Source organism: Planococcus citri, chromosome 2, assembly GCF_950023065.1.
Source record: "Planococcus citri chromosome 2, ihPlaCitr1.1, whole genome shotgun sequence".
NCBI classification, from domain to species: Eukaryota; Metazoa; Arthropoda; class Insecta; order Hemiptera; family Pseudococcidae; genus Planococcus; species Planococcus citri.
The window spans coordinates 55529256-55555950 of NC_088678.1; the positions used below are offsets into that span (position 1 = coordinate 55529256).

At 32.5% G+C, this 26695-nt stretch overlaps 4 protein-coding genes and 2 long non-coding RNA genes across 21 annotated transcripts in view; 4 read left to right on the top strand and 2 right to left on the bottom strand.

Moving 5' to 3' along the window:
* LOC135836555 (alpha-crystallin B chain) overlaps nucleotides 1-2367 on the top strand; it is a 30145-nt gene extending 27778 nt beyond the window's left edge. For both annotated transcript variants that reach the window (XM_065351462.1, XM_065351463.1), the window contains one exon: nucleotides 1637-2367. In XM_065351462.1, coding sequence (XP_065207534.1) covers nucleotides 1637-1831 — 195 coding nt within the window. In that variant the 3' untranslated portion in view covers nucleotides 1832-2367. The remainder of the gene's footprint in view (nucleotides 1-1636) is intronic.
* Nucleotides 2368-3784: 1417 nt separating this feature from the next.
* Nucleotides 3785-8827, bottom strand: LOC135836553 (uncharacterized). Of its 3 annotated transcripts, XM_065351459.1 has the most exons (5): nucleotides 8736-8827; nucleotides 8442-8594; nucleotides 8172-8268; nucleotides 7839-7986; nucleotides 3785-7561 (listed from the first exon to the last, which is right to left on the bottom strand). In XM_065351459.1, exon 5 carries the CDS (start codon nucleotides 7384-7386, stop codon nucleotides 4051-4053), a length of 3336 nt encoding a protein of 1111 aa, XP_065207531.1. In that variant the 5' UTR covers nucleotides 7387-7561; nucleotides 7839-7986; nucleotides 8172-8268; nucleotides 8442-8594; nucleotides 8736-8827; the 3' UTR covers nucleotides 3785-4050. The 3 variants fall into 3 exon arrangements, with proteins under 3 accessions (XP_065207531.1, XP_065207530.1, XP_065207529.1); XM_065351458.1 differs by having other exon boundaries at nucleotides 8466-8743; XM_065351457.1 differs by having other exon boundaries at nucleotides 8442-8743.
* Nucleotides 8828-8910: 83 nt separating this feature from the next.
* Nucleotides 8911-13833, top strand: LOC135836554 (uncharacterized). Of its 5 annotated transcripts, XR_010557052.1 has the most exons (6): nucleotides 8911-9167; nucleotides 9283-9396; nucleotides 9482-9634; nucleotides 9752-9972; nucleotides 12955-13025; nucleotides 13142-13833. XR_010557052.1 is itself a non-coding variant. In XM_065351460.1 (4 exons), the coding sequence occupies exon 4, from the start codon at nucleotides 9912-9914 to the stop codon at nucleotides 12879-12881; it is 2970 nt and encodes a 989-aa protein (XP_065207532.1). In that variant the 5' UTR covers nucleotides 8911-9167; nucleotides 9283-9396; nucleotides 9482-9634; nucleotides 9752-9911; the 3' UTR covers nucleotides 12882-13833. The 5 variants fall into 5 exon arrangements, 2 of the variants coding, with proteins under 2 accessions (XP_065207532.1, XP_065207533.1); XR_010557050.1 differs by having other exon boundaries at nucleotides 9752-13025; XR_010557051.1 differs by having other exon boundaries at nucleotides 12955-13833.
* The window catches only part of LOC135836552 (dual 3',5'-cyclic-AMP and -GMP phosphodiesterase 11-like), a 136244-nt gene continuing 122980 nt past the window's right edge, over nucleotides 13432-26695 (bottom strand). For 8 of the 9 annotated variants that reach the window (XM_065351454.1, XM_065351449.1, XM_065351447.1 and 5 more), the window contains 18 exons: nucleotides 24479-25159; nucleotides 24272-24379; nucleotides 23471-23608; nucleotides 21747-21857; nucleotides 21569-21666; nucleotides 21409-21472; nucleotides 20983-21117; nucleotides 20762-20862; nucleotides 20561-20660; nucleotides 18803-18889; nucleotides 18520-18687; nucleotides 17955-18064; nucleotides 15402-15489; nucleotides 15156-15256; nucleotides 14925-15066; nucleotides 14759-14833; nucleotides 14590-14673; nucleotides 13432-14502 (listed from right to left, as the gene is read on the bottom strand). In XM_065351454.1, the coding sequence (XP_065207526.1) occupies nucleotides 14368-14502; nucleotides 14590-14673; nucleotides 14759-14833; nucleotides 14925-15066; nucleotides 15156-15256; nucleotides 15402-15489; nucleotides 17955-18064; nucleotides 18520-18687; nucleotides 18803-18889; nucleotides 20561-20660; nucleotides 20762-20862; nucleotides 20983-21117; nucleotides 21409-21472; nucleotides 21569-21666; nucleotides 21747-21857; nucleotides 23471-23608; nucleotides 24272-24379; nucleotides 24479-25159 (2526 nt within the window). In that variant the 3' untranslated portion in view covers nucleotides 13432-14367. Of the gene's footprint in view, nucleotides 14503-14589; nucleotides 14674-14758; nucleotides 14834-14924; nucleotides 15067-15155; nucleotides 15257-15401; nucleotides 15490-17954; nucleotides 18065-18515; nucleotides 18688-18802; nucleotides 18890-20560; nucleotides 20661-20761; nucleotides 20863-20982; nucleotides 21118-21408; nucleotides 21473-21568; nucleotides 21667-21746; nucleotides 21858-23470; nucleotides 23609-24271; nucleotides 24380-24478; nucleotides 25160-26695 lie in introns of those variants that run through there. The other variant, XR_010557049.1, reaches the window with a different exon arrangement.
* Nucleotides 19218-20688, top strand: LOC135836557 (uncharacterized). Its single transcript, XR_010557053.1, has 2 exons — nucleotides 19218-19638; nucleotides 20498-20688. It is a non-coding gene; the product is annotated as an uncharacterized LOC135836557 (long non-coding RNA).
* LOC135836558 (uncharacterized) lies at nucleotides 21857-23484 on the top strand. The gene is made up of 2 exons (XR_010557054.1): nucleotides 21857-22929; nucleotides 23090-23484. It is a non-coding gene; the product is annotated as an uncharacterized LOC135836558 (long non-coding RNA).

A 26695-nucleotide genomic window follows, 5' to 3' on the forward strand; every position in this document is an offset into this window, starting at 1 on the left:
AATTTTAAAAAGAAATAATTTAAAAAAAGTATTTCTTGCTCGTATTATATTTTAAGTAGATATTACTTGACTATTGAATTCATGATTTTTTTAATCTTCAAAAAGCTTTTAACTTTAAATTTTTAATCAAAAGGAAAAAAAAGATAACGAATAAAAAATTTGAAGCTTAGATGAATTTTTGAAAATTTTTAATATTTTATAAAAACTTCAATATGTATTTCTTTAAAAAGCAAAACAAATCTGTGTAAATAATTACTTAATTAGAAAAGGAAGGTGGTAGGTAGAGGTACGTGATTTCAATCTATGCAAGCAAAAAAAATCCTCAATATTTGTTCTTTTCCTCTACGACTCTAAATCATCGCAAAACACGTATAAGTAGGACATCCTGTCCAATATACAATTCATACGTAAACTCTCAATGCTTGTCTGATGGTCAAAAACTTTCTGGATTAACACTCGTTTGTCGTTCCACTCTCAACGTCAATATTGCGTTTAAATTACGCAATACGAGTATATTTTAACGAAATATTGCGTTCTGCGTATTGCAACCAGCAACTACGGAGGTGGAATCAACGAGTGAGGGACGAATAAGGTAAAGTTTTTGTGTCTCGATGATGATCTCGCTCTCCAAATACTTACAATTATTTAGGTACATACGATATTTCAATGTCGAATATTCTAAGTATTTTTTAAAAATCTACGACCTTGTTCGCGGTTTTTATTATGTGTTGAAAATAAAAATCGAAAAACTGGTTTCGTATAGTTCGAAATTTTGAATACAAACCTATACCCACGTTAACCTTATTGGTCTTAGAATTGGGAAAATGAAGTCTACGATTAGGCTACACATGCTTACGTTTTGCGGGATTGAAAAATTAGTCGAAGGAAATGCACAAAAAATCGTAGGTATGTGTAGTATAAATACTCGTTCTGTGTTTAAATTCGGATTCAAGGGTATTGTAGCAACTTTTTATCAATTTATTCGTTAGCGAGATAGGTATTGCTTAATTTAATTGAACGGTTATTAAAGTTCACGTGTGTACAACTTTCAATTTCATATTATGATTACCTAGCTCGTTTGCATCGTGCATTCTGAAATAATTCTAAAAACACTTATATTTTTCACCAAAGAGTTAATAATTCATCTATTAGCGAGTGCAGCGTGTAAGCTTTACTGACTGATGTTTATCAAAAAGATGTTTTGAAATAAAATAAAAAAAAGAAGCATCGTTACACCGGAGCCAAGCTTTTAAAAACGTTTATCGTTTAAACGACCCGTAACGCAACATTACACGTTGTAATAGGTATACTCAGTCTCGCAGTTCGCTATGAATTAAAATATCATTTAAAAATAGGTACCTAGAACTCTCTACAAAGAGTACACCATAGAATAGAACACAAACGAGCACCGCCGCTTTGACCTATTGTGTATTACACCGTGAAAAGAAAATCTTTACAGATTTTTAATTGCAATCGGAAGTTACACTTGACTGTTGCGTTTTAATTACTCTCAAGCTGCCTCTATCTCCTCCTCAGCTACCAGGGTCATAGCTGTACATATCCATCTCTACGCTATACAAATTGTACAATTTTTTCGACCAATTGGATTAATTTAATTCGCTTGTTTGTTCTCCAGGTGCACGCTAAACACGAAGAAAAATCAGATACGAAATCCGTGTACAGAGAATACAACCGAGAATTCTTGTTGCCCAAAGGAACGAATCCAGAAAGCATCAAATCGTCGTTGAGTAAAGATGGAGTTTTAACTGTCGAAGCACCTTTGCCAGCCCTCGGAGCTCCCGAAAAATTGATACCAATTGACAAAAAGTAAAAAAAAAAAGGAGAGAGTACTTTCATCGCAACCGCGTCCAGTCTTTTGCACACAATCTGATGAATACCTACGTTGTATTTATTTATTTTTATTTATTTATTAAAGTATTTAATTTTTAATTTAAAAGTAAAAAAAAATCGATAATTTTATAAGTCGAATGTTACACCTGTTTTTGGTTTTATTTTGTTTAGTATTTCGTAGTGAAACAAAGTTGTATAAAAAGAATAGCGCACTGTAATTTTTTTTCAGACAGAGATCAAGCTTTAAAATGCTTCGAAAGTGCCTATAGATTTAAAATTTTTAAAAATCTACCAATTTTAAACCAGAAAAAAAATGTCATCGAGGAACTAACACCGAAAATGTTAATTAATGTTTTTGTATAAGGATTTATCTATTTTTTTTTTTGTATTTTATTTATTAATTGGTACGTTTTTACAATGTACAGTAATGTCATCCGGTTTGAGATTATTTTTCATTTTCCAAACGAGTAAATTTTTATACCACTCTTACACTAAATAAATTTTTTAAAAAAGGTATCGTGTGATTTTTTTCCACTTTTTAACGTATTGTATTACGTCTTGTGCGTGTTTCTCGGTTCTTTTTTTTTACGTAATCTTGACACATTCTTTTACTGCTAAGTTATGCGAGAAGACGTATTCTATATTTAGAATGGTAGGCTGCTGTACGATTTGCACACTGATACGAACGTTTGAATATTTGCCAATTTCTAATCTTATATATGTGTATTTTTGCTCCGAAAAAATCGCATCGAATATTTAAATCGAACGTTTATTTTACGTTACTTTCTTCTGCGCAGGTTAATTGTTCGAATGGTGAAATTTTTGTAAATCTTCAAATACCGATTGACGTACGATGATTTTTTTTATTGCCTTTAACGTTTTGGCTTTTTTGCAGAATTTGATTCTCTAAATTCAGAAGAAACAAAAAAATGAAAAAAAATTTATTTTATTTGCGATTTAATGAAATGAAAAATGGGAAAATAATTCTAGCAATGAATGTTATATTCTCTTATTACGAAATCAATGTACTTCTGATCTAATTTTTTTAATTTCCTTTTTTTGTGAATTGATGGTGTAAAAGTTGAAAGTCAAAAGCTTAAAGCTAAAAGCTCAATGAAATATAGCTAAATTAATAGTTTCGCATTTTTTTTTATATAAATTTGGACCTTCAAAAATAGTAAGTGCCTGCCTATTTTCTTCACTCGTGTCAAAGTGGAGTCGTTGAAACGTAATTTTTATTCAAATGTACCAAAATGATCGGAAATTTCCAATTTCAAAAATTCGCTGGAGGTTCTAGAACTGCTCAAAACCATTTGAAACAATTTCCAATGGATTTGGCGGGTCAAAATGGGCTATAAGTATCTTAAATTTCAGCTTTCTAGATCAATTTCATAAAATTTTGAATTTTTTCTATTTTTTTAGCCTGATTTTTGATTTTTAAGAATTGAAAAAAAAAAATGTAATGCACTTCAAAACTTGTCCAGTGAAAGCAACAGCTCTCAAAATTTCGTATTTCGAGAAATGAATAAACAATTTTTATTTCTATGTGAGGAATTTATTTTTGGATTTAAATATTTTTTTCACTTTGAATAGTAGATCTTTAGAAAGTTTGATTTTGAACAAGAAAATCGAACAGATCTGAGCCAAAAATGTGGTATTCAAATTTCAAAAAAGTCGGTAAATTAAATCTCTTTATTACTAAAAATTTCCAAATAGACTTCGTTGAGTCTCGGCGAAGTTGGAAAATTTGTCGACTTTTCCAAGATTCAACAAATTGGAAGGGAGTGGGGTCCTCCTCCTCAATACGATCGTAATTTAATCGCTGTCAGTCATTACTTTGCATGCTCTTTCAGTCTGGCTTTTTGTCCGATTCAAAAGCAAATTAAAATATACTTAGTAAAAACTTTTTTACATCTAAAAAAAAAAAAAAAAATTGTTCCAATCTCAATCACTTTATTGAAATTTACCTACATACGAGTATGTAGATGAACTTACAAACACACAATGAAAAATTGAAAATAAAACACAGGTAATCTAAAATAATTTGCACAGCGCAGCGGAAAAAAAATCTTACTTTTGTACATTAAATTTCAGATGTTTTTGATCTTTCAATTTTAAATAGCAATTACTAAAAAATACCACGTTCTACATATTAAAGAAATTTTCAAACCTAAATTATAACAGTTTAAAAACGATAATTCACCCAGACAAAAACTGCATATCTCGAATTAAACGTAAATTATCAAATTCATAAATTAATGCTATTATTTCATCAATTTGATTCAAATCAATATCAACCGCCTCATTGTATATTTTAGACAAACTCTCATCAAATGCTCCTTCCAAACCATGTCTATCTTCCAATTCGCTGACAATTTTTATAAGATCATGCAACCCAGTCAAAATATTGTTTAGAATCAAATCTTTCTTTAAATGGGATCCGCATTTCTCCAAATTACTACTCACGCAACACATCAACGAAGCCAGTAACCGATTATCAAACAGAATAAGATTTTTAGACTTCAGCTCCGGCAAAACTTTGATAATTTGAACGGCAAATTCGATATTAACGTCAGGTAGAACTGAATTCTGTTCATTTCCAAGGGTGAGAAGTCGATTTCCCAGATTATTGACGAAACATTTGAACTTATCAATCTGTTTCGAGTCGAATTCGTGATTTTGAAGAATGTCCCAATCAAATATCGCTCTAAATATTACTGAAATCTCCGGGAGAGTGTAATTTTTACACGAAGCATCAAGACTCAAAAGACTGACCAGGAAATTCTTCAACCGGTACTGTTCATCTGGTGTCCATTTTTCTTTGCTCAGAATTTTCAGTATTGATAAAGAATAGAATATTTCGGCGACGCTTCTAGATTCAAACTCACTGCATATGTCGGTGCCTTTTTCAGCGAGTTTGATAATGAAATGTTTCAAGTTTTTCAACTGATTATCGTTCCATTTTTCGCCATCAAAAATTTTAAATTTACACACAGAGTTCAAACCACTGGAAATTTCTATAGGATCAAATTCACTTATGATAGCACTTCCGTGAGTAACTAAATTGATGATAAAATCTTGAGCTTCTCGTATTCCATCAATATCCCACTTGGATAAGGCATTCAAGCTATTAACGACGTTTTGAGAATCGAATTTACTAGAAATTGAATTCCCTTGTTTGACCAGTTCGGAAATAAATCCCTTAGCTCCTTCCAATTCATCGGCCTTCCACTTAGAAAGAGCATTTAAGCAGTTACTAACATTCTGGCAATCAAATCTGGTGATCGTTGAACTCCCACGTTTAAATAATTGAATGATTAATTCTGTAGCTCCTTCAAGCTTGTTGATCTTCCATTTCGACACAGCATTCAAGATATTTGCAATCCCTTGAGCATCAAAATCGTCAACTGAAGAATTTCCTTGCCTCAGCAGTTCGATGATAAACTCGTTGGCTCCTTCGAATTCGTCGACATTCCATTTACTGAGAGCGTTCAAGCTGTTGGCAATACACTGTGAGTTAAATCTATTGATTAGCAAACGACCGCGTTTTATTAATCGAGTAATGAATTCCTTGGATTTTTCTACTTCGTCGATATCCCATTTACAAAGACCGTTTAAGGAGCTAGAAACATTCAACGAGTCGAATGAATCAGCTGTTAGAATTCCACATCTGACCAATTGAACGATGAAATGTTTACTTCCTTCTAAGTCGTGAGTATTCCATTTGGACACCGCGTTCAAACTGATGGCAATCGCTTGAGGATCGAAACCACCGGCTGTAGAGCCTCCTCGTTTCATTAACCGAATGATGAAAACTTTGGAACCATGCAGTTCATCGATATTCCATTTGCTAAACGCGTTCAAACTATTGGCGATATTTTGGCAAGTAAATGTATCGATGATAGAATTTCCTTTTTTGATTAATGAAATAATAAAATCTCTAGCTTCTTGCATCTCGTCGACGTTCCACTTGCACAGAGCATTCAAAGTTAGTGCGATCTCTATAGAATTGAATTTATTGGCCACCAAAGTTCCATTTTTCATTAAGTAAACTATGAACTGTTTGGACCCTCTCAGTTCTTCGACGTTCCATTTGGACATTGCGTTCAAACTATTGGCGATCCCTTGAGGATCGAAACCACTGGCTGTTGCGCTTCCTCTTTGTATTAACCGAACGATGAACTCTTTGGAACCGTGTAATTCATCAATATTCCATTTGCAAAACGCATTCAAACTATTGGCGATATTTTGGCAAGTAAATGTATCGATGATGGAGTTTCCATTTTTGATTAACGAAACAATAAAACCTCTAGCTTCTTGCATCTCGCCGACGTACCACTTGGACAGAGCGTTCAAACTTAGCGCGATCTCCATGGAATTGAATTTATTGGCCACCAAAGTTCCTTGTTCCATTAAGTAAATTACGAACTCCTTGGCTTCTCGAAATTCTTCGACGTCCCACTTGGACATTGCGTTCAAGGTTTTGGCGATATTTGGAGGAGTGAATCTCTCCTCGGTCGAATTTCCTCGTTCAAATAGCAGGTGGATGAATTCTCCGGCACCTTCGAAATCGCTTATATTCCACCTGGATAAAGCAATCAAGCTGTTTGAAACGGAGGAAGAATTGAACTGATCAATAATTTTGATGCCTCGTTTTATTGAACAACTGATGAATTTCTTCGATCCTTTCAACTCGTTAATATTCCAATTCGATAAAGCACTCAGACAATGACCGATACTTTGAGAATCAAATTGATCAGCTGTTCCTTTCTCCAGTATCCAAGTTCCTTGACGTAACAAAGCATCAATTAAAGATTTGAATAAGTCAACCTTGGCTATTTTTTGGTTACTAATTTGAACACAACCTTCCCATACATCGCTATTCAATACATTCCATTTGGATAACGCTTTGAAACTATTAGCAACCTGCCAAGAGTTAAATTTAGAATGAGCTCGGCTATATGGATCCAATGATTGATTTGCTTTCTCAGCCAATTTGATGATCAACTTTTTGAAATTTTCTCGATTTTCAGTATTCCATTCACTATGGAAAATATTTAATTGTAATAAACTATTGAACGTTCCGGAAATTGCACTAGCCTCAATTCTGCCAAGAGAATCGAAACGTAAGAGCCATTCTTCCACCAAATTTCCAATTTCCTCCTTCGAACTTTCATTTTTAATGGCGGAATTTAACTGCTTAGAGAAATCAGCATGTCTTTCGAAGTATGCAATTCTCTGTTTGTTAGTTTCCGTGTGCATGTACCGTAATTCCTTGGAAAAATTAGCGTTATTTGACAAGCTAAGGAATGCCTTTTTCACATTAAAATTGAGAGTATAATGAACCAACTTTGAAGAATCAACATGATCTTGTAAGTTAGAAAGCACAGTTGTTCCACTTTCTTGCATGTGACATGATTTTTCTGAGAAGTAATTACGACCTTGAAGACTGGGAAATATCTTCAAGGTGGTACCTTTATGGAAATAATATAACTGCTTCGACAGATGTGTCTGACCTTTGCAGATAGAAAACATTTTCACAGTTGAACGTTGTAACACTTTTTGACCAACGAACCTCGGCAAGCGTTCAAACAGTTTAGCTGCAGATGGTGACTACTGGTTCGACAAAATCGTTGAGCTTTTTGCTTTGCTTTCCTTCCTCGAAGATTTGTTTGTTAGATGGCTATGAACAACTCAACCTAAAGGATTCCTGCAAAATATTTTTCAGATTAGTTTTCAATAATTTGGCACTTTAAAAACGACTTTGTTTGTAATAATAAATTTTACATAATACACACTCGTAATCTCATCTTTACACCTCTGTCGCTAGATGCAAAATGTACGTCTTTATCAGCGACCTAATGAAGTTTGGTTACTCAGAAAGACGCACATTTTTGCACCTGAACAACAGAAGTGTAATGGCGAGGTTACGAGTGTTTATTATGTAAAGCACCTTACAATACGCAATTTTAAACATAATTTCTTACTTTAACGAGCCATTTACATCCGACATAGCATCTTCATCGAACTGTTTAAAGCTGTTCTCGAAAACATAAAATACGAAATCGTAACGGAATCCAACGAAAGAAATTATCATTCAGGAAACCCATAGAATTTCAACTTCTGCGTTTTACACTGAAAATATCACAAATCATCACCACTTTGAGCAATAACATACAAATAAATATTTCAAACCGAATACCATGAAATAAATACAAAAATTAACTCATAAACGTTATTTCGAACATTCCATTATCAAGTTACTGATGCAAATTACTGCAGTTTGGCTTGTTTGGAGAAAAAAAAACTCCGATAATTACCCATATTCCTTCTACTCGTCGGGTAAAATGTAAGATAATTTGAATCCAACCAAGGTTCGAAAGTTTCACTTCAAAGCTGCATTACAGTTTTTAACAGCTGTGAACAGAAAATTAATACCAACATTACTCACAGTAAATATGTGAATCTTGAAGAAGATTCAAATCAGATGTAATGCAATGATCAATCGAAGAAAACACTAAAGTTCTGATGTTTCGAATATAAAAGAATTTCATACTCAGATTATTATCATTGGCATTGTAGTTACTTACGAATTATTTGCTGGAAATTATTACCTCTGCAATAGGATTTATTACAACCTTTGACGAAGGAAATTGTACGAATTTACATCCGAATCGTTTTACGAGCTGGAATGTGGAATCTCTACGAGCACGAGCCGGCGAGGTACGAGGACTGAGACAGTTCTAGTCAAATCAAAAAATTGGACTTTAGTTTAAAAGCACGCACTGTACGATTTAATTATAAACTTAGCTTCGCTTCGACTCAAAAAATGAAATTATTCATTCAAAATTATTCAAAATTGTCAAATGTTATCATTATTTTACCATCAATTGTTTTCGGAAAGCTGAGTGATAAAGGTAGGGTAGGTAGGGTGAAGGAGATATGAAGGAGATGGCTGGCTGAACCCGTAGCGCTATCTCTCGGAATATCTGAAAACTGAAAACATCACGTGTTTTTTCATTGTCTGTGTTATCAATCAACAATCAACCAGAAAAATCCATAATTCAATTTCTAATTTCTAATCAATCGTATTATTTCAAATAATTATTGCTTTTTAGATCCATTTGATGAATAACTGAGAAACTCTGAAGCCTTCTACTCTGTGATTATACCACGTTCAATAAGTTACGTTCAAGCTTATTTCAGCAGCAGTATTGATAGGACGACTTATGCCGGTAATGAACCGACCTTGATTCATGAAAAACATATAATTGCTTGACGCTTGTTAAATTAAATGTTTCAAAAATTAATAATGAGTGAGTATTGTTCCAGTGACATTCACTATTGTTTACGTAGATGCGTAATATATTATTAATTTGATAAATGATTTGGTGATTGCTGAAATCGGTCTGTTTCAAATTTCCATTTCAGCTGGATTCATGAAGCTGAAGATGATGGTGATTGTGTTTCAATAGTTTCGTCGTTAGATCATCACGTGGTACCTAGTTTATCTAAAATTCGTCGTTGTTCGTCGTGCCCCAATTTGTGAGTATACATCATGGGAAAGTTATCATCGATCTTTGTTGATTCACATCAAACAATCATTCATCTACCTGTGTTTTTTTTTCAGTTTTTGCCTCTATACGTACTAGTTAGTTACTCAACATCAGTAAAATCTTGTGTGATTCAGTTTTTACTATCCTACGATGGGTCATTGAAGTCACAATGAAAAACCATACGTCGAGAAACCGAGATATTTAGTGCCTTAAGAAAAATCAAATTGGTGAGTGGAATTCCACAATAAAAATCATTTCTATTGGCGCAGTTCGGTGTGTTATTTTTCATAATGTTCGGATTTGAGTAAATTTATCATTCAAAGTAAATTTGAAATATTTTACAGGAATCCTTTAGTTACGTTTGGTTGTTCATAGCCATCTGACAAACAAATCTCCGAGGAAGGAAAGCCAAGGAAAAAGTGCAACGATTTTGTCGATCCAGTAGTTACCATAATTATTCTTGTTGAATTGTGCAGCTGCAACTCTCAGTGTTCAACTGTGAAAATGTTTTCCATCTGCAAAGGTCACACGCATCTGTCGAAGCAGTTATATTACATCCATAAAGGTACCACCTTAAAGATATTTCCCAGTCTTCAAGGTCGTAATTACTTCTCAGAAAAATCATATCATGTGCAAGAAACCGGAGCAACTCTACTTTCTACCTCACAAGATCATGTTGATTCTCCAAAGTTGGTTCATTATACTCATAATTCTAATGTCGAACAGGGATTCCTTAGCTTGTCAAATAACGCTAATTTTTCCAAAGAATTACGTTATGTGCACACGAAAAGTAACAAAGAGAGAATCGCCCATTTCAAAAGACACGCTGATTTCTCCAAGCAGTTGAATGCTTTAAATAAAGAAAACTTGGCTGAGGAAATTGGTAATTTGGTGGAAGAATGGCTCTTATGTTTCGATTCTTTAGGCAGAATTGAGGCTAGTGGAATTTCCGGAACGTTCAACAGTTTATTAAAATGTAATATTTTTGGTACCAAATGGAACTCCCAACATCGAGACAATTTCAAAAAGTTGATCATTAAATTGGCTGAGAAAGAAGACCAATTGTTACATCCAAATAGTCGAACGTTTTCTAAATTTAGCTCTTGGCAGGTTGCTAATAGTTTGAACCCATTATCCAAGTGGAATGTGTTGAATAGCGATGTATGGGAAGGTAGTGTTCAAATTAGTAACGGGAAAAATATAGCGAAGGTTGATTTATTCAGATCTGTGATCAGTCGTTTGATATGTCGAGGAACCTGGATACTAGAAAATGAAACAGCTGATCAGTTTGATTCTCAAGGTATCAGTAATTGTCTGAGTGCTCTATCAAATTGGAATACTAACGAGTTCGAAGGATCGAAGAAATTCATCGGTTGTTCAATAAAACGAGCCATCAAAATTATTGATCAGTTCAATTCTTCCTCCGTTTCAAACAGCTTGATTGCTTTATCCAGGTGGAATACAAGCGATTTCGAAGGTGCCGGAGAATTCGTCCACCTGCTGTGTGAACGAGGAAATTCGACCGAGGAAAGATTCACTCCTCTGAATATCGCCAGAACCTTGAACGCAATGTCCAAGTGGGACGACGAAGAATTGAGAGAAGCCAAGAAGTTCGTAATTTACTTGATGACACAAGGAACTTTGGTGGCCAATAAATTCAATTCCATGCAGATCGCGCTAAGTTTGAACGCTCTGTCCAAGTGGAACGTCGAGGAGATGCGAGAAGCTAGAGGTTTTATTGTTTCGTTAATCAAAAATGGAAACTCTATCATCGATACATTTACTTGCCAAAATATCGCCAATAGTTTGAATGCGTTTAGCAAATGGAATATTGATGAATTACCGGGATCCAAAGAGTTCATCGTTCGGTTAATAAAAAGAGGAAGCTCAACAACCAGTGGTTTCAATCCTCAAGAGATTGCCAATAGTTTGAACGCGTTGTCTAAATGGAATATTCACGACTTGAAAGGAAGTAAACAGTTCATCGTGCAATTGGTCAGATGTGGAATTCTAACAGCTGATACATTCGACGCATTGAGTATTTCTAGCTCCTTAAATGCTCTTTGTAAATGGGACATCTACGAATTAGAAAGAACCAAGGAATTCATTACTCGATTAATAAAACGCGGTCGTTTGTTAATCAATAGATTTAACTCACAGTGTATTGCCAACAGCTTGAACGCTCTCAGCAAATGGAATATCGATGAATTCGAAGGAGCCAACGAGTTTATCATGGAGCTGCTGAAGCAAGGAAATTTCTCAGTTGACAGATTCAATGCTCAAGATACCGCAAATATCTTGAATGCTCTGTCAAAGTGGGAAATTGACGAGTTCAAAGGAACTAGAGAATTCATCGTTCGTTTAATTAAACGTGAGAATTCAAAGTCCACTAGATTCGATTGCCAGAATGTTAGTAATTGCTTAAATGCTCTTTCTAAGTGGAACGTCGTGGAATTGGAGGGAGCTGAGGAATTTATTGCAAAACTAGTCCAGCAAGGCAATTCAGTTTCTGGTAAATTCGATTCTCAAAACGTCGTTAATAGCTTGAATGCCCTATGCAAGTGGAATATTGTTGGAATACGAGCAGGTCGAGATTTTATCGTAAATGCTGTAACTCGTGGAAGTGCTATTGCCGATGAATTTACTCCTCAAGAAATTTCCAGCGGTTTATACTCTGTTTGTAAATTGAACATTTTTGATGACAAGAAATGGAATGATAATCAGTTGCATACCTTCAAATGTTTCATTATCAAACTTGCAAAAAAAGGCACTGAAATATGCAGCGAGTTTGAATCTAGAAGCGTCGCCGAAATATTCTATTCTTTATCGATACTGAAAATTCCGAGTAAAGAAAAATGGTCGCTAGATGAACGAAACTCGTTAAAGAATTTCCTTGTCAGTCTTGTTAGTCTAGATGCTTCGTGTAAAAATTACACTCTCATGGCGATTTCAACAATATATAGAACGATATCTGATTGGAATATTCTTCAAAATAATGAATTTGACTCGAAACAGGGTAAGAAGTTCAGAGATTTCATTAATAATCTGGAAAATCGACTTCGTACCCTTGGAAATGAACAGAATTGGAAGGAACCCGACGTTAATATCAAATTTGCCGTTCGAATCATCAAAGATTTACCTGAGCTCAAATCTAAAAACCTTATTCTGTCTGAAAAACCGTTACTAGTTTCGTTGATGAGTTGCTTAAGTAGTAATTTGGAGAAATGTAGATCTTCTCACTTGAAGAAAGATTTGATTGAAAACGGTATTTTGACTGGGTTGCATGATCTTTTAAAAATTGTCAGTGAACTGGAAGATAAACATGGTTTGGAAGGAGCATTTGATGAGAGTTTGTCTAAAATATACAACGAGGTGGTTGGAATTGATTTGAATCATATTGATGAAATAAAAGCTGTAATTTATGAATTTGATAATTTACATGTAATTCGAGATAAGCAGTTTTTGTCTACGTAAATTATCGGTTTTAAGCTATGATAATTTAGGTTTGAAAATTTCTTCTGTAAAACGTGTTATTTTTTGATTTCAGAGAAATTGGTATTTAAAATTATCGTACTTATCAAACAGATCTGAAATGTACCTACAAATTACAAAAATGAGGTATTTTTTCTGTTGTTCGAATTTATTTTAATTACTTATCTGTGATTTATTTTTGTAGTATACTTTGTAAGTATTCAAGTTTCAGAACTTCCTATTTTGTTATTTATATTTTTCAGATGTAATTTTCAATAAATTGATTGAAATTGGAACCATTTGTTTTTTTTCCATTTGGAAGAAAGTTTTCATTCAACGTCTGTCTTAAAGGATATATTTTTTGCATCGAGAGAAGTATCCCCCATCTTGCATGACAATTTTTGACCCAGACCAAAAGCCAGAGAGCATGCAAAATTTAGTTTCCTCCCAAGAACTCTCAAAAAAAACATCAACTTCAGGTAAGTCACTTTTGAATCGTAGAAACACAATTTCTATACAATAAATTTCAGCAAAGCAAAAAATATCCGCAGAATAGGTTTCGTAATTTGTAATTTTATTCGATAAAAATTTTTAATCATATATCTACACAGAGATGAAAATAATAAGAACAAGTAAATATCTACATTAAATTTTAAAATACACATATGTAAGTTTTCATTTAATTTTTGAATCTTAAAATATAGCGTCTCACTTTGTAAAAATTACCATCTAAATTGGTCCTACGTAATCGAATGTTTTACCTTAGGAAAAAAAGAAAAAAAAAGAGAAAAGAAACAAGACAAAACAAGGAGGAAAACAAAAAAATAAATAAATAATAAATAGCATCATTAATCACTGATTAAAAGGAACATAGCTTAACACATGCATTCGTAGCAATTTACGACGAATATATACATACAAAAAGAAAGAAAAAAGAAAAAGAAAAAAAATACACACGAAATTCACACTACGACATTAAACGAGACTAAACACTAAACTGTGCTAAAAGGTGCTCTACACTTTACCAAATTTAAAAAGACTGTTTGCGATAATGAAACAAAAGCGTATTATTAATTTTTAAATCGAGAATATTACACTGTTAAGAGAGAAAAAAATGACAACACTAACGAAATATGTACGAAGAAGCTGATCACAAATTTACAAACACAAATCTACGAAAATTATTTTCAATACAATGTTGCTACAAATACAAATACACATTCGTACTTGCAATTTGGCTATTCGTCATTAGCGATAAAATACAAAAAAAAAATTAATTTCGTAAAAAAATCATTTGTTCAATTAAAGACTGTTTTATTTACATAAAAATTCTTTGGTAATAATGGAGAACATTTTTAAATACTGATATGACTGCGATAAATTATCCACGTAAATTGAATAAAATTAACGAATTGGACATCTCGTTGTGACGGACGAGTTAAATGATCATTTTTGGGATTTTTTTTTTCGTTTCAACGAAGGAATTGATTTAATTTTCGTCGGAGTCGTTTTCGCATTGGATGTGATTTTTAGTTCCTTCTTTGGCTATTTTTTGCCATTGTTCTCGGTTCTTCTTGACGCCTTCTAATAAAGGTTCCAATTTATCTGATAAATCAGCAAACGCCTGTAATTCGAATATTTTTTCACGATTAAATAAAGTGAATTCGAAATATATTATATCTCATTAGATTTTTTCGAAGGTGAAATTTACCTGATAAATTGGTAAACAGATGGAATCGATGAAACCAACTTGCATGTTGGGTAATTGATCTTCTTTCTCTCGATTCATTATATCCTGTGACAAAATATATTGTACGTTTAAACAAAAGGACGTTGATTAAAAAAATTATTCGATTGTTTAAATAAAAAATTCAACTCACGATAGGTGTAGTGTTGAATTTATTCCTTTCGATATCACCTTGCTCGAAAAATTCAGTAGTGACTAATTCAGCCACCTAAAAGGAAAAATTTAGCATATTAAACATAAGTACGTCTAATCACATAAATAGACAAACAGGCACAATTTTCAATGCAAAATTTACTTACTCTTTTTTCAATTGGCCAAGGTTTCGTAATAGCTGCCAAATCACAAACAGTCATAGTCATTCCCCTCAACAGCTCTCTGTGGTCATCCCTATGCCACTGGTATGATTCGGATTTGACCAAATTGAAAAATGCGCTCCGTTTTCTAAAATGAACAAAAGAATACCGTAAATAAAATGTATTATTTTTTCATAATCAACTAAAGGTTTCCATAAATAAAAGTTGAATTCTCACCTGAAATACACAGCGAGGTCAGTTGAGAGAATCGCATCTTCTAATACTTTAACAATACGAGAATATTCGTCCGGAGAAACATTGCCCAAGATTTGATTGCCCTGGTGAACAAAAACATGGAACAAATTATTAACATGGTGTGCATTATAAATTTTTTACATCATATTTCAATGGTTTAAATAAATAAATAAGATGAGTCCTTCTTTACACGATAAAAAGAAAAAAACAGCTAAATGTGTAACCTACCTGACTGTTTAGGATCATAATGCATTGGTCGAAATGGTGATGTTCCATTGTTGATGTGGAATAGAGTTGTGCCAATGGCGAGGAAGCTCTGCAAAAAAATAATAATAATAAATAAATAAAACATCAATTTTGATGCATAAAGCTATTACTATTGAGCTTATAATTTAAATCGATAGAATATATCTTTCGAGCGATTATCTACAATTCAGGGAAAGTCTTGAATTTAACAATGAAAATAAAATATTGAAGTTTGATGAATGCTCCCATCTCGCCTTCCAAAAAACGAGATCGAAACATTTTAATAGCAAACAAATAAAACTCAAAATCAAAAATTTTCAAATTTGGAAAATGTACTGATGTTTTCAAACATTTAAAACAAAAAATGTTGTAGCAAAAAAAATGTACCTACTTCTCAGAAATTTCGGACAACGACAGGAAGTATTTTTTGAAAAAATAGTTATTGATCGAAAAATTCAAAAAAAAAATGAAAATAAGTGAAATAAAATGAGATCCATGATCCATTACATGATAAAAGCAATGTTTAAGTATTAAAATATCAACAAAAAAAAATTAGTCAAAGAAGAAGAACGAGAAATTGTGAAATAAAGACAAAAAAATGCAAGAAACTTCAAAGCAATATTATTTTTTTAAAAAAACAGAACGTTACGTTTTGCAAAAATGTAATTATTGCAAAAACTAATTCATGAAAACTTGATTTAGAAAAAAATAATAATAAAAAATTGAAAAAATATTAAACAAATTAAAAACATTGGTCATTTGCTTAATCGAATAAAGTTTTGTAATGAAAAGTTGAAGCATTTCCAAATGTTGAAAAAACCAACTAAGTAAACTTAATATAAAAAGCAAAAGAAAAAATAGATAGAAAGAAAAATAAACAAAACATTTCAAAGAATGGAAAGTTGGTAAAAATAATCTCATATCACAAAAAATCAAACAAAATCTAAAAAAAAAATGTTAAATTTGAAAAAATACCTAAAAAAAACAAGTGGGGGGAGGGAGGTTTTAAATTTTTATTTTGAATAATCTAATGAATAAAAAAATGATCGAGAAACCAACTTTTAAAAAGTCTTACAATTATTGAAAAAGAAATTGAAAAAATACATGAAAAACGAAAAACATGACTCATTGAATAGAATGAAATTTTGTAAAAAATATCAAAAAAGTGAAGCATTTTTACGCTTGAAAAACTAACCAACTTTAATATCAAAGAGCAATAAACAAAAATCAGAAAAATGAACAAAAATCTATAAAAATTGAAATTTAGAAAAATAGCTTCATTCTTACAAAAAAATGAATAAAAGCTCGAAAAAGCACTGAAAAAGTTGAAAAAAAATAGTAAAATACCCCAAAAAAAATATGTGGGGGAAAAGAGTTCTCATTCTAATTTTTTTTTTTTTTTGCATTATGAATGAGAAAATTACCCAAACAAACTTGAAGAAAAGGTCTCACAATTGAAAAATCGACTTTGAAAAAATAAAAATTTTGTAAAACATTTTGAAAAGTTGAAGTATTTTTCAATGTTGAAAAAACTAACCTAGCTTAATACTAAAATTTAAAAAAAAGAGAGAAAAATGAACAAAAAGTGTTCTAAAAATTGAAATTTCGGAAAAATTATCCTATTCTATAAAACATGATGTTAAAATATCGAAAAATTGAAACAAACAATCAAAAAAAAAGTATACATTTCAAAAATGCTTAGAAAATTGGAAAAAATGGGGAAAAACTTGATTTGGAAAATAACATTTGTTCATTCAACAACATATTAAAAGAATTTTCAACTACATAATAAAATAGTACAAAAAATAACATTAAAAAAACTTCAAGTTGGAAAAAAATTTATTAAAAATATTATAACAAAAATTTTCTCGAAAACATTTTTTTAAAAAAACTTTTTAGAGTAACATTTTATTGAATTGCTTGAGAAATTTTTCTCGTTGATAAAAAAAAAGGAATTATCAATCACAATTAAATAATACTTATACATTTTTTTTTTTTTTGGTAAAAATAGCAAACTTTTAAAACTTGAATCCCAATATATCAAAAATCTTGTTCAATTGGTTGGCTGCAACAGTTAATTTATTTTTATCCTTAGTTGATTATAGTTTCAACAATCGTTTTGATTTTTCGAAAAAATGTTTCAAGAACCATAATTATTAATTTTTCGATCGATTCTAGTGTTTGAAATTTTGATTCATGCCATAAGCCTTAAATTTAAAATAATTTCAGGTTTTAAATTTGATTAAATATTTGGAATTTTTCAACAAAAACGTTACTGTTTCAACTTTTTGAATAAATTTTCAATTTAACACTTAAGTCATTTATTGTAATTTGAAATAGCAATAAAAGGATGTTCCATAAGTTTTTTTTTTAAAATCAAAACTTGAATTGTATCTCATCCCAAATCACAAAATTTTCATAAAATATGATTAGATACTATTAATTAGTATTTTTTTTTTTTTTTTTTTTTTTTTGAAAAATTGGTACATCATCTGATCATCCTTATCAAATAATACAACAAAAACCCGTACGTACTTAATCTGAAACGAATTATTAGTTCCACGATGATCGAGATCATGGCACAAGCACGCGATCATCAATCCTAAACATTCAATTTCGCCAAATATCTTCCACCATTGCGTCGTCTAAACAGGAGGAAAAAAATAAGAGGAAAAAAATTAATAGTCGCAAATACGCACACAATAAACAACCGTAAGAAAAAAACATTTAAAAAAACAAAATAATTTTCCAAGTCGACCAAACAATAAACAAATTTCTTGGTATGTTCGAGTAATATACCGGCGGTTCACAACAAACCCAGCGGCGTCGACATCGTCGTCGTCGTCGATGACCACAGTGTCAACAACCCCGAAGAAAATTTCCTTTCTATCGAAACGTCATCGGCGTGTTATTTAACCACCTCACTCATCGCTCGGTCAACTTGGAATTGGTGAGAATTACGGAATTTGAAAAATTATCAAATCAAGGTCGACGATTATTTAATTGGCCGAATGTAATTTCTAACGCATTAGTAATTGATAATGCGTTGTATTTCGCATTGAAACTCGAAAGAAACACGTCGTAAGTCGTAAATACCTACTGTGATAATAGCAAACATTGTCTGGGCTACGTTGAAGGCGTGTCGCCAATTATGGTACGTCACGTTCCTGTAATTTTTCTTCACACTCAACAACCAACGGCATAACACTTCATAATCAATGTGAAATCTTTCAATGAAATCCAAGTCCAGAAACATACGTAAACATGCCTAATAACAAAACAAAGAATAAAAAAATTAATATTTTTTTCAATTTATTTCAATAATGTGACAAGTAGGTAAATTAGTTATTTAATAAATCGTATTCCATTACACCTACACTCACCTTTAACGTATCGTGATCGTCTAAATCGTTATCGTCGAATGAAAAATCATGCAATTTCAATTTAGCCGCAGAAGGTATTCGCATACCCTGAAAAAAAAATGAAAAAAAAACGCAATAAGTACACCGACAATATCTCAAGTTACCGAAGAAAAGGAGCATGGCTCAAAGGTAAAATGCTGTTAACCGCAGATGAAGTAATTCGACCTGATGTAAAGACAACTCGAGACATAATTTAATAATTAAACGTTCACGTTTGAAAAATGCAATACATCTTGACCTGTCTACTGCTTATTACAAAGCTACCAGTGTACGTTTAAATGTCCCATCAAAACCACATCAAAGTTAACTGATAATAATTACGTAAAAGAATAATTTACATTCGCGTTATGTGCGGTAATAAAAAGCATTTGTCGGTATTAGTCTCGGTTTTGTGAGTCGCAACCACGACCACAAAGAGCATATCATTGCAACGTTTATGCGTTTTGTTTCAAAAGTTGATGCACTTAAAATTCGATAAACTAGTTTATATAAAATGCGTTTTACGTATTTATTACGTTCCATATATAAGTGCAAATATTCTGTTGAAAAACTGGATCGATTTGTGGTAAAAATTTTCAATCGACGAAATTAATAAAATTCCCAGAAAGAAGACCGGTCACTGATACTTGGAAATTGAAGTTAAAATACTGACCAGGGAACCTTTCCAACCCTTCAAGTTCGATTGAGCTACAATTTGGATGACTGAAAGAGCTCATAACCTATGCCTCAGAACGAAATTTTGAGCTCCCGAAGCGGAATTTTCGATGATTGCAGAAATAGCTTATCGCTACAAGTAGGTAAGTAGGTACATTAATTTTCTACAAAAAGAGTAAATAAGGAGATAAAAATCTGAAAATCGATTTGCATACTGAAGTGGACTCCCGAATACATTTCCACCTATTTCGATCAGATTTGAAGTCTCCAGAAAAATTTGAATATTCCTCTAGCATTTTTAAAGTGTTGCAGAAGGCGTTGTAATTAGGTACGTAATTTTGACTGCTAGAAATTTAATCTTGGCATAAGTTCGATATTCCGAATCGATTATTATGGTTAGAGAACTTTGAGGAGTAGAAGTAGTTCAAGTAATTCATGGCAATTTTCTTTAAATGGATATTTTGAAAAGAGTGACAACTTTGGAATTTTTTAAAAATTTGATACTTCCAAATTGTAAAAAAAATACACTTTTCAACTTGTCACTTCAGATTTGCAATTCACATGCCCTAATTCGATTAGAAATATCGAACTTCACGGTAGAATTAAATTTTCAGCACCAGGAAATGAAATTTTTGTTGATTATTTTGCTGCAAAAATTGATGATTCTGGAATTTTTTTCACATTTCAGTTTTATACTTTTTCAATCTATCACTACGAATTTGCAATTTACCGGCCTTAATTGAATCGGAATTTCAATTTACGACAGGATTAAGTTTTCAGCTGCCAAAATTACGAGTAATTTCAACGTCTTCTGCAGCAATTTAAAAATGCTAGAGAAAAGTCAACATTTGCTGAAGGCTCCAGATTAGCTCGAAAATGATGGCAACCGATTCAGAAAAAAAAACTTGAAATTAAATTTCTAGCCGTTACCTTTTGATCAATTGGAAAAAAAAATTAAAATTCAAGTCCAGACATTAAAAAAAAATCATGTTCCTAATGCAGTTACTCAGCATCAAAATATTGGGGTACTTGGCAAGAAGACAGAATACAAAACAATAATCTTACTTTCAGTCTAACGGCATCGTCCAGCGAAGCTGAAGCATGATAACTCAATAACTCCAATGTAACACTTTGCTTAGCCATTGCTATCACAGCCTTTTCATACCTGAAAATACACACAAAAAAAACAACAACGATTATTTCACTAATAACAACAGATTGTACAACATTTTTCATCAAACAAGTACTCAAAAATTTTCCACTCACATGTGAGTATTATGTATTCCCATTCCGCAAAAAATGGCGAACGCTTCGACAAAATTCTCGTCGTTTTTCGTAAACGGTAAGTCGTTGAATTTATTTACCAACTGTAAGTGCCGAATAATAAATTAAAATCAATTCGCACGAGTAGCGTAGGTACTTGTAATTTTACCACCTTCGTATCGTAACATACTAGGTAGGTAATCATTTGGTAGTAAGACGCTCACTTGAATTACTCCGATAATCTGGCCGGATGAATTTTTAATTGGCATACATAAAATGGTTTTATGTCTAAATCCCGCATCTTCGTCTACTTTCGGATCGAATCTGTCGTCTTCGTAAGCGCTTGGAATATTTACAGTCTGCAAGAGTAATCATCATTTGCAATAATCTATTTAAACGTAGGTAGGAGTATATTTGGCGAATATCGTAACGACGGTTTTCTATTTCGAATTTATCATTTTACGAGTAATATACGATATATCGGATCGCAACGAACGTAATTCCGAAGCAATATATATAATATATATATATTTTTTCACTGAATCGTATCGCGATGTATTAAATCGTATATTACGAAAAATTGAAAAAATTTCAGCTACTTTAGGTTATATAATAATATCCACCTTAACCCAACTATGTTCTCTACATACCTCACCTGTGGTAGCTACGTATCCAGTAATACCAACATTAATAGGAAAACGACTTTCAAAAGGACTGCAAAAAAGACACGAAAGAAAACCCATTACAAGATCGATGTTATCGTTTAAAAATATACCAACATTCGTATAAGTACGAGTAGCGCAAACCTACCTAGTTCGTTCATCATTATCTTCACCTTTCAGATCATTCGCTTCGAAGTCAAATACTCTAGAGAAACTTCCCTTAGACGCCTTATGTAATAATAAAACCTACGCGAAACACGATGGTATTAGAAAAGAACTTCTTTTTAATCTACAATTTAAAATTTTCCATCAAAAAGCCCACATACTTGTACTCTTTGGCACTGGATCAACGATTGAGTATGCGTCAAAATTCTAAACACCATATGCTCGATTGTACTTTGTTCTTCGAAGATCATTCTGGCTAAATCTAATAGTACCTGCGAACAAAACGATTTTTTTAATTATTATGCATTTGTCACGTTCTAAGCATAAAATCAGGTATAAACTACATTAACGATATACTTTGCGCATATATGAGTTCTACGGTTCATCTTTACCTATTTATTTTGTTTATTCTAATTATGCAAACCGGTTCGTTAATGATTGCTCTGTCTAAATGAATATGTATTCGAATCGGATTTCAATTTTTTGTCCCCCATTACTTTTATTATGCATGTTTACGACACAGTAGCAGATGTGCGTGTCTCATTAGTGAAACATACAGACGTTTTGCCTACGTTTAGTGTTTAAGGGGTTTCAAAAATTGCAACTAGACTTTAAATTTAATTGACTAAACAAGAAACCAAAAATTGTATCGAAAGCCGATGCCTGATGTGATTTTGGTTTTTGCAGATGTATTAATTTTTCACAAAGGAAGATAAAGTTTGAATCTTTTGATCGGTTTCGAGTTCCGATTTTTCCACCACCAAGGATAAAAAAATCAATTTTATTCTACGAGTAATTTTGATTTCAAAAACGGTTTTCTGGATTCCTTCGACTTCTTATGAGCTCCATTTCAAAGCTTCCAGTAAAATATTCATTTTTTGAATTAACTATATTTTCTCATTTTCTACCCTAAAATGGTTAAGAATTAACTTGAGCATCTAATATCACGACTCAAGTTCATTTTTGGGAAAAAATCTATGGTGAATTTGGCCGTGCGACGTTGCCAATTGACAGTCTTGTATCCTAAATTTAATTTATTTTCTCATCAATTCCTCCCCAACTGGACAACGCAGCGTTGCCAAAGTTACAACTTCATAGAAATTCCTGAATACAATTACAATTAATACATCCAATCGTGCGACGTTGCCAATTAATCAATTTAATTTTATATCCTAAAATTACTAAATTAGATTCTTTTCTTTTCTTTTCTTTTCCAATTCATCATAAGCCAGATTCAACTTTAAGACGTCTTGAAAATTAGTGAAATGCAGCGTTGCCGATGTTACAATTTCATACAAAAGCCCGAATAAAAATATATTTGACAAGGTGACGTGCTGTCAATAGGTAAGCAATTTTAGATCCTAAATACAATTTACTTTCTTCGAATTCCTCTCAAATCATTTGTTTTTTTTTTAAAATAATATTAAGGGTTTGCCAAACCAAAATTTAAACTGAAACTGTAAATTAAAAAAACGGTTAATCGGCATTTTTTTTTTGTTACTAGTAATTGAAACTGAAAATGAAAACGTTAACTTGATGATGGTTACCAAAATCAAAACCGAAACAGTTATTTTTTGGTTTGATGAGCCCTGATACTAATACTTAGCAGCGTTGCCGACGATACAGTTTTATATTAATACAAAAAATATATATATTCGATCACGCGACGTTGCCAATAACCAGTTTTATATCCTAAAATTGATTTCGTTACATTAATTCGTCCCGAACTGGAATCTAGATCTGTGGTTTACTACAGTTCAAAACGCAAATGCAACGTTGCCGATGTTTTAATTTTCGATCAAATACCTCAACAAAAATATACATGGCCATGCAGCGTTGCCAATAAGCAGTTTTATACCATAAATTTCATTTCTCGAATACATACCTGATTACGCTTAACTTCTAATTGACTTTTTTCGTAAAGCTGAGCATTTCTCAAACCAATACCACAAAATTGGAGGTAACTGGAGAATATTTTTTCATCATTGGTGGTAAAACAGCCATCATTTTTCTTATTAATCACCTACAACAATGGAATAAAATCGTTGAGAGATAATGAAGCTGAGAATTTTTGAAGCAATTTCACATTCAGATAAAAATACAGGGTGGATCATGAATCAAGTTTCCAAAAAAAACAAATATCCAATAAAATAAAATTGAGTAGGTACTTACTTATTTAAATTTTTGCTCTAAATATCTCAAAAATAAGGTGCCTTCAGAAAAAAATCAACTGAATGCACTTTACCTCCAGTTCTTCGCAATTAAAGTTCATTTTTTTAGACGGAAAGTTGAATAAAATTGTCTTATATTTTTATCCTCTCAGTTTTTTTATTTTTATTATTATTATTTTTTTTATAGGATCCTGAATTTATTCTTAAAATTGTTCATTTGTTAGACAGAACATGAAAAGATTTTCAATTTTTTATCACGAAGATGAATTTAAAAGAAAGAACTAAAGGATCTTACAAAAAATGAAGAAATGTTAATCAAAGAATTTACTACAGTAAAGTGCAAAGAATTTCTTTCTGCATGTAAAATCCTCTTTTTCTGAGATGTTCCACGAACAAATTTGGAAGTTCGGCTTCATTTAATGATTCGTTTTTGGATTTGCATACGAGCCACCCTGTATGCATTTGTAGTTGTATCTACACATATGTATAAGCATAAATAGTATACGAGTACATACCTGAGCTACACCGATAACTTCACCATTGCAGTCTTTTATGGGCATACATAACAACGATTTTGTTTTGTATCCGGTACGGGCATCGATATCGTGATTGAATCGTTCATCCTACACAATAATAAAACACACGATTAATTACTGAAATAAGGAAACTCCAATCTTCGCCACCATCATCATCATCGTCCCCTTAAAAAAAATCTCACTTACTTTATACGCATCAGGGATATTGACCGGTTCGCCACTATCGGCCACATACCCAACGATACCCATACCCCAAGGTATTCGTATCTCTTTCTTTTTCTCCATCTCTTGCAACGTAGACTGAGAACACACATCGAACAGTTTAGAAACTAAACATTTGGAATGGCAGCCATGAGATCCGCTACTGGGTGTTCTTAAATGCGTCGACGACGTACTGAAAGTTTCACTTTTAAATGGAAGATCAATGGAACCCGTGTTGGTGGACCCGATCGGCGATCCAACAACCACCGAGCCCGTATTGGGCGTCATGATGTTCAGCGGCGCAGTCGAATTCGCCATCACGATTTCATTCCTGACGGGAACCGGAGCCGGTGCATTTTTCTCCATACTCAGGCAGCCGACCGGCTGTATGCGGCCGTTTTCAGTTTTAAACGTGTCGTCTTCTTCATTGGTCAGGCTGCACGTGTTATTGTTGTTGTTGTTGATGTTGATGTTGTTGTTGGAAGCAGTGGTGGTGTTTATAATACTGGCAGACTTACATTTAGAAGTATCAGGAGCCGGAACAGCGGTACGATCTCCTTGGACTAGAAATAGCGAGCTACGATCCGCGTGCAGCAGCGTGCTCACGTTTTGTAAAATTTTATGACATAAGGAACGTACGTCTAACTCGTTGCATATATCTTTGACCTGCAACAACCAAATATCATGTGAGAGTTACTTATTAGTGAATGAAGACGCAACATTTACTTTCAACGATTAGATAACATTAATGAGTGATGAGATAAGAGGTGAATCAAGCTTCCAAACTTTAATGATAAAGTCATAATATCACGAATGATTACTCTACGATAACCCTCAGTACGCGTAATACGGTAATAATTCTGGAAAATTGATAGATGGGTTAGTGGAAACGGAGCTCATTATTTTTATAGAGCAGCAGAGATTTTGTTTCATTGTTTGACTCGGGACCTTTAGAGTTCAGAGTAACCATTTCCATCTTTCAGCTCCACGTTCAGAACACCAAAATATGTACGAGAACTCATGACAACTTCTGGTTCTTGGCTTCGCCTTCCTATTCCCCCTTCAATCAACGAAATTATACTAAATTTCTCAACAACCTCTGGCGTAGCCTTCAATCATTTTTACTTAAAAATCGCTTGAGCCCCCATCAACAGTTCAACACATTCACGAAGCCAAATTTTCAAATAAAGATAAAGATTGCATACTCGAACTTTATAGTCGTTCAGTTTTCAATTTAAAAATTGCAATGAAAATTTCAAAAAGTACAACTTTTATCATTCAATGGAAGAGAAACGAGATCAGAGTCAAAAATTTCAATGTAAAAATTTATTTAAGACCATAAAAAAAGGACAAACAAAAATCAAAATTTCAAAAAACCACTCAACATATTTATAAATAAGTTGTACGAAAATCAAATAAGTCCAAGAATTGGTAAAAATTCTAATTTTTCAAGACAAATCTCCCCCCCCCCCCCGGATCGATATAGCGAGGAGAGAGCGAGGAGGATTAAAAATGCTCAAATTCTAAAAATTTCATTCAAGAGGGTTTTTTGGAGACATTTTTTGATTTTTTTTCCAACTTCTAAACAAAAAATACTTTCAAAAGAGGGTGAGGGAGAAGAGGGTAAACAGAAACGTTACATCAAATATTTTCAAATGAAATATCGATAGAAAACACTGCTTCAATTCTCTCCCCCCCCCCCCCACCTCACCGATTTTGATAAATCACCTCTTGTATTCACCAATAGACCATTTTTGATATTTTTTTTCCTACTGTCTTCCCTTTTACGAGTACATCATAGTTTCGTAAATGAGAACGAAAATATGGTATTTTTTGGACATGAAATTCATATAGAAAACTATATCTACTACATATCTAGTTCAAATTTGAAAGCTGAAAACCAGAAAATTAAACTTCTCACATTAAGACTGATTTTATTTTAATTTGAACATCATAAATTGCCCACAGCTTTGTCCTTGCTTTACTTGATCTAATTTGAGTTCCTAGTTTGAAGTTTTCGAGAATTTTTTGGGATGGAATAATAATTGCCTTGAGATATTCAAAGAATTGAACCTAATCAATAATAAAATTGTGAATTCCAATTTTTGATATTAAACTTTTATTTTTAAAAATTCAAAAATTATTCAGAAATTGCTTGAAGTCTTATTAAGAATTTTGGTTATCGACTCTCCCCCCCCCAAG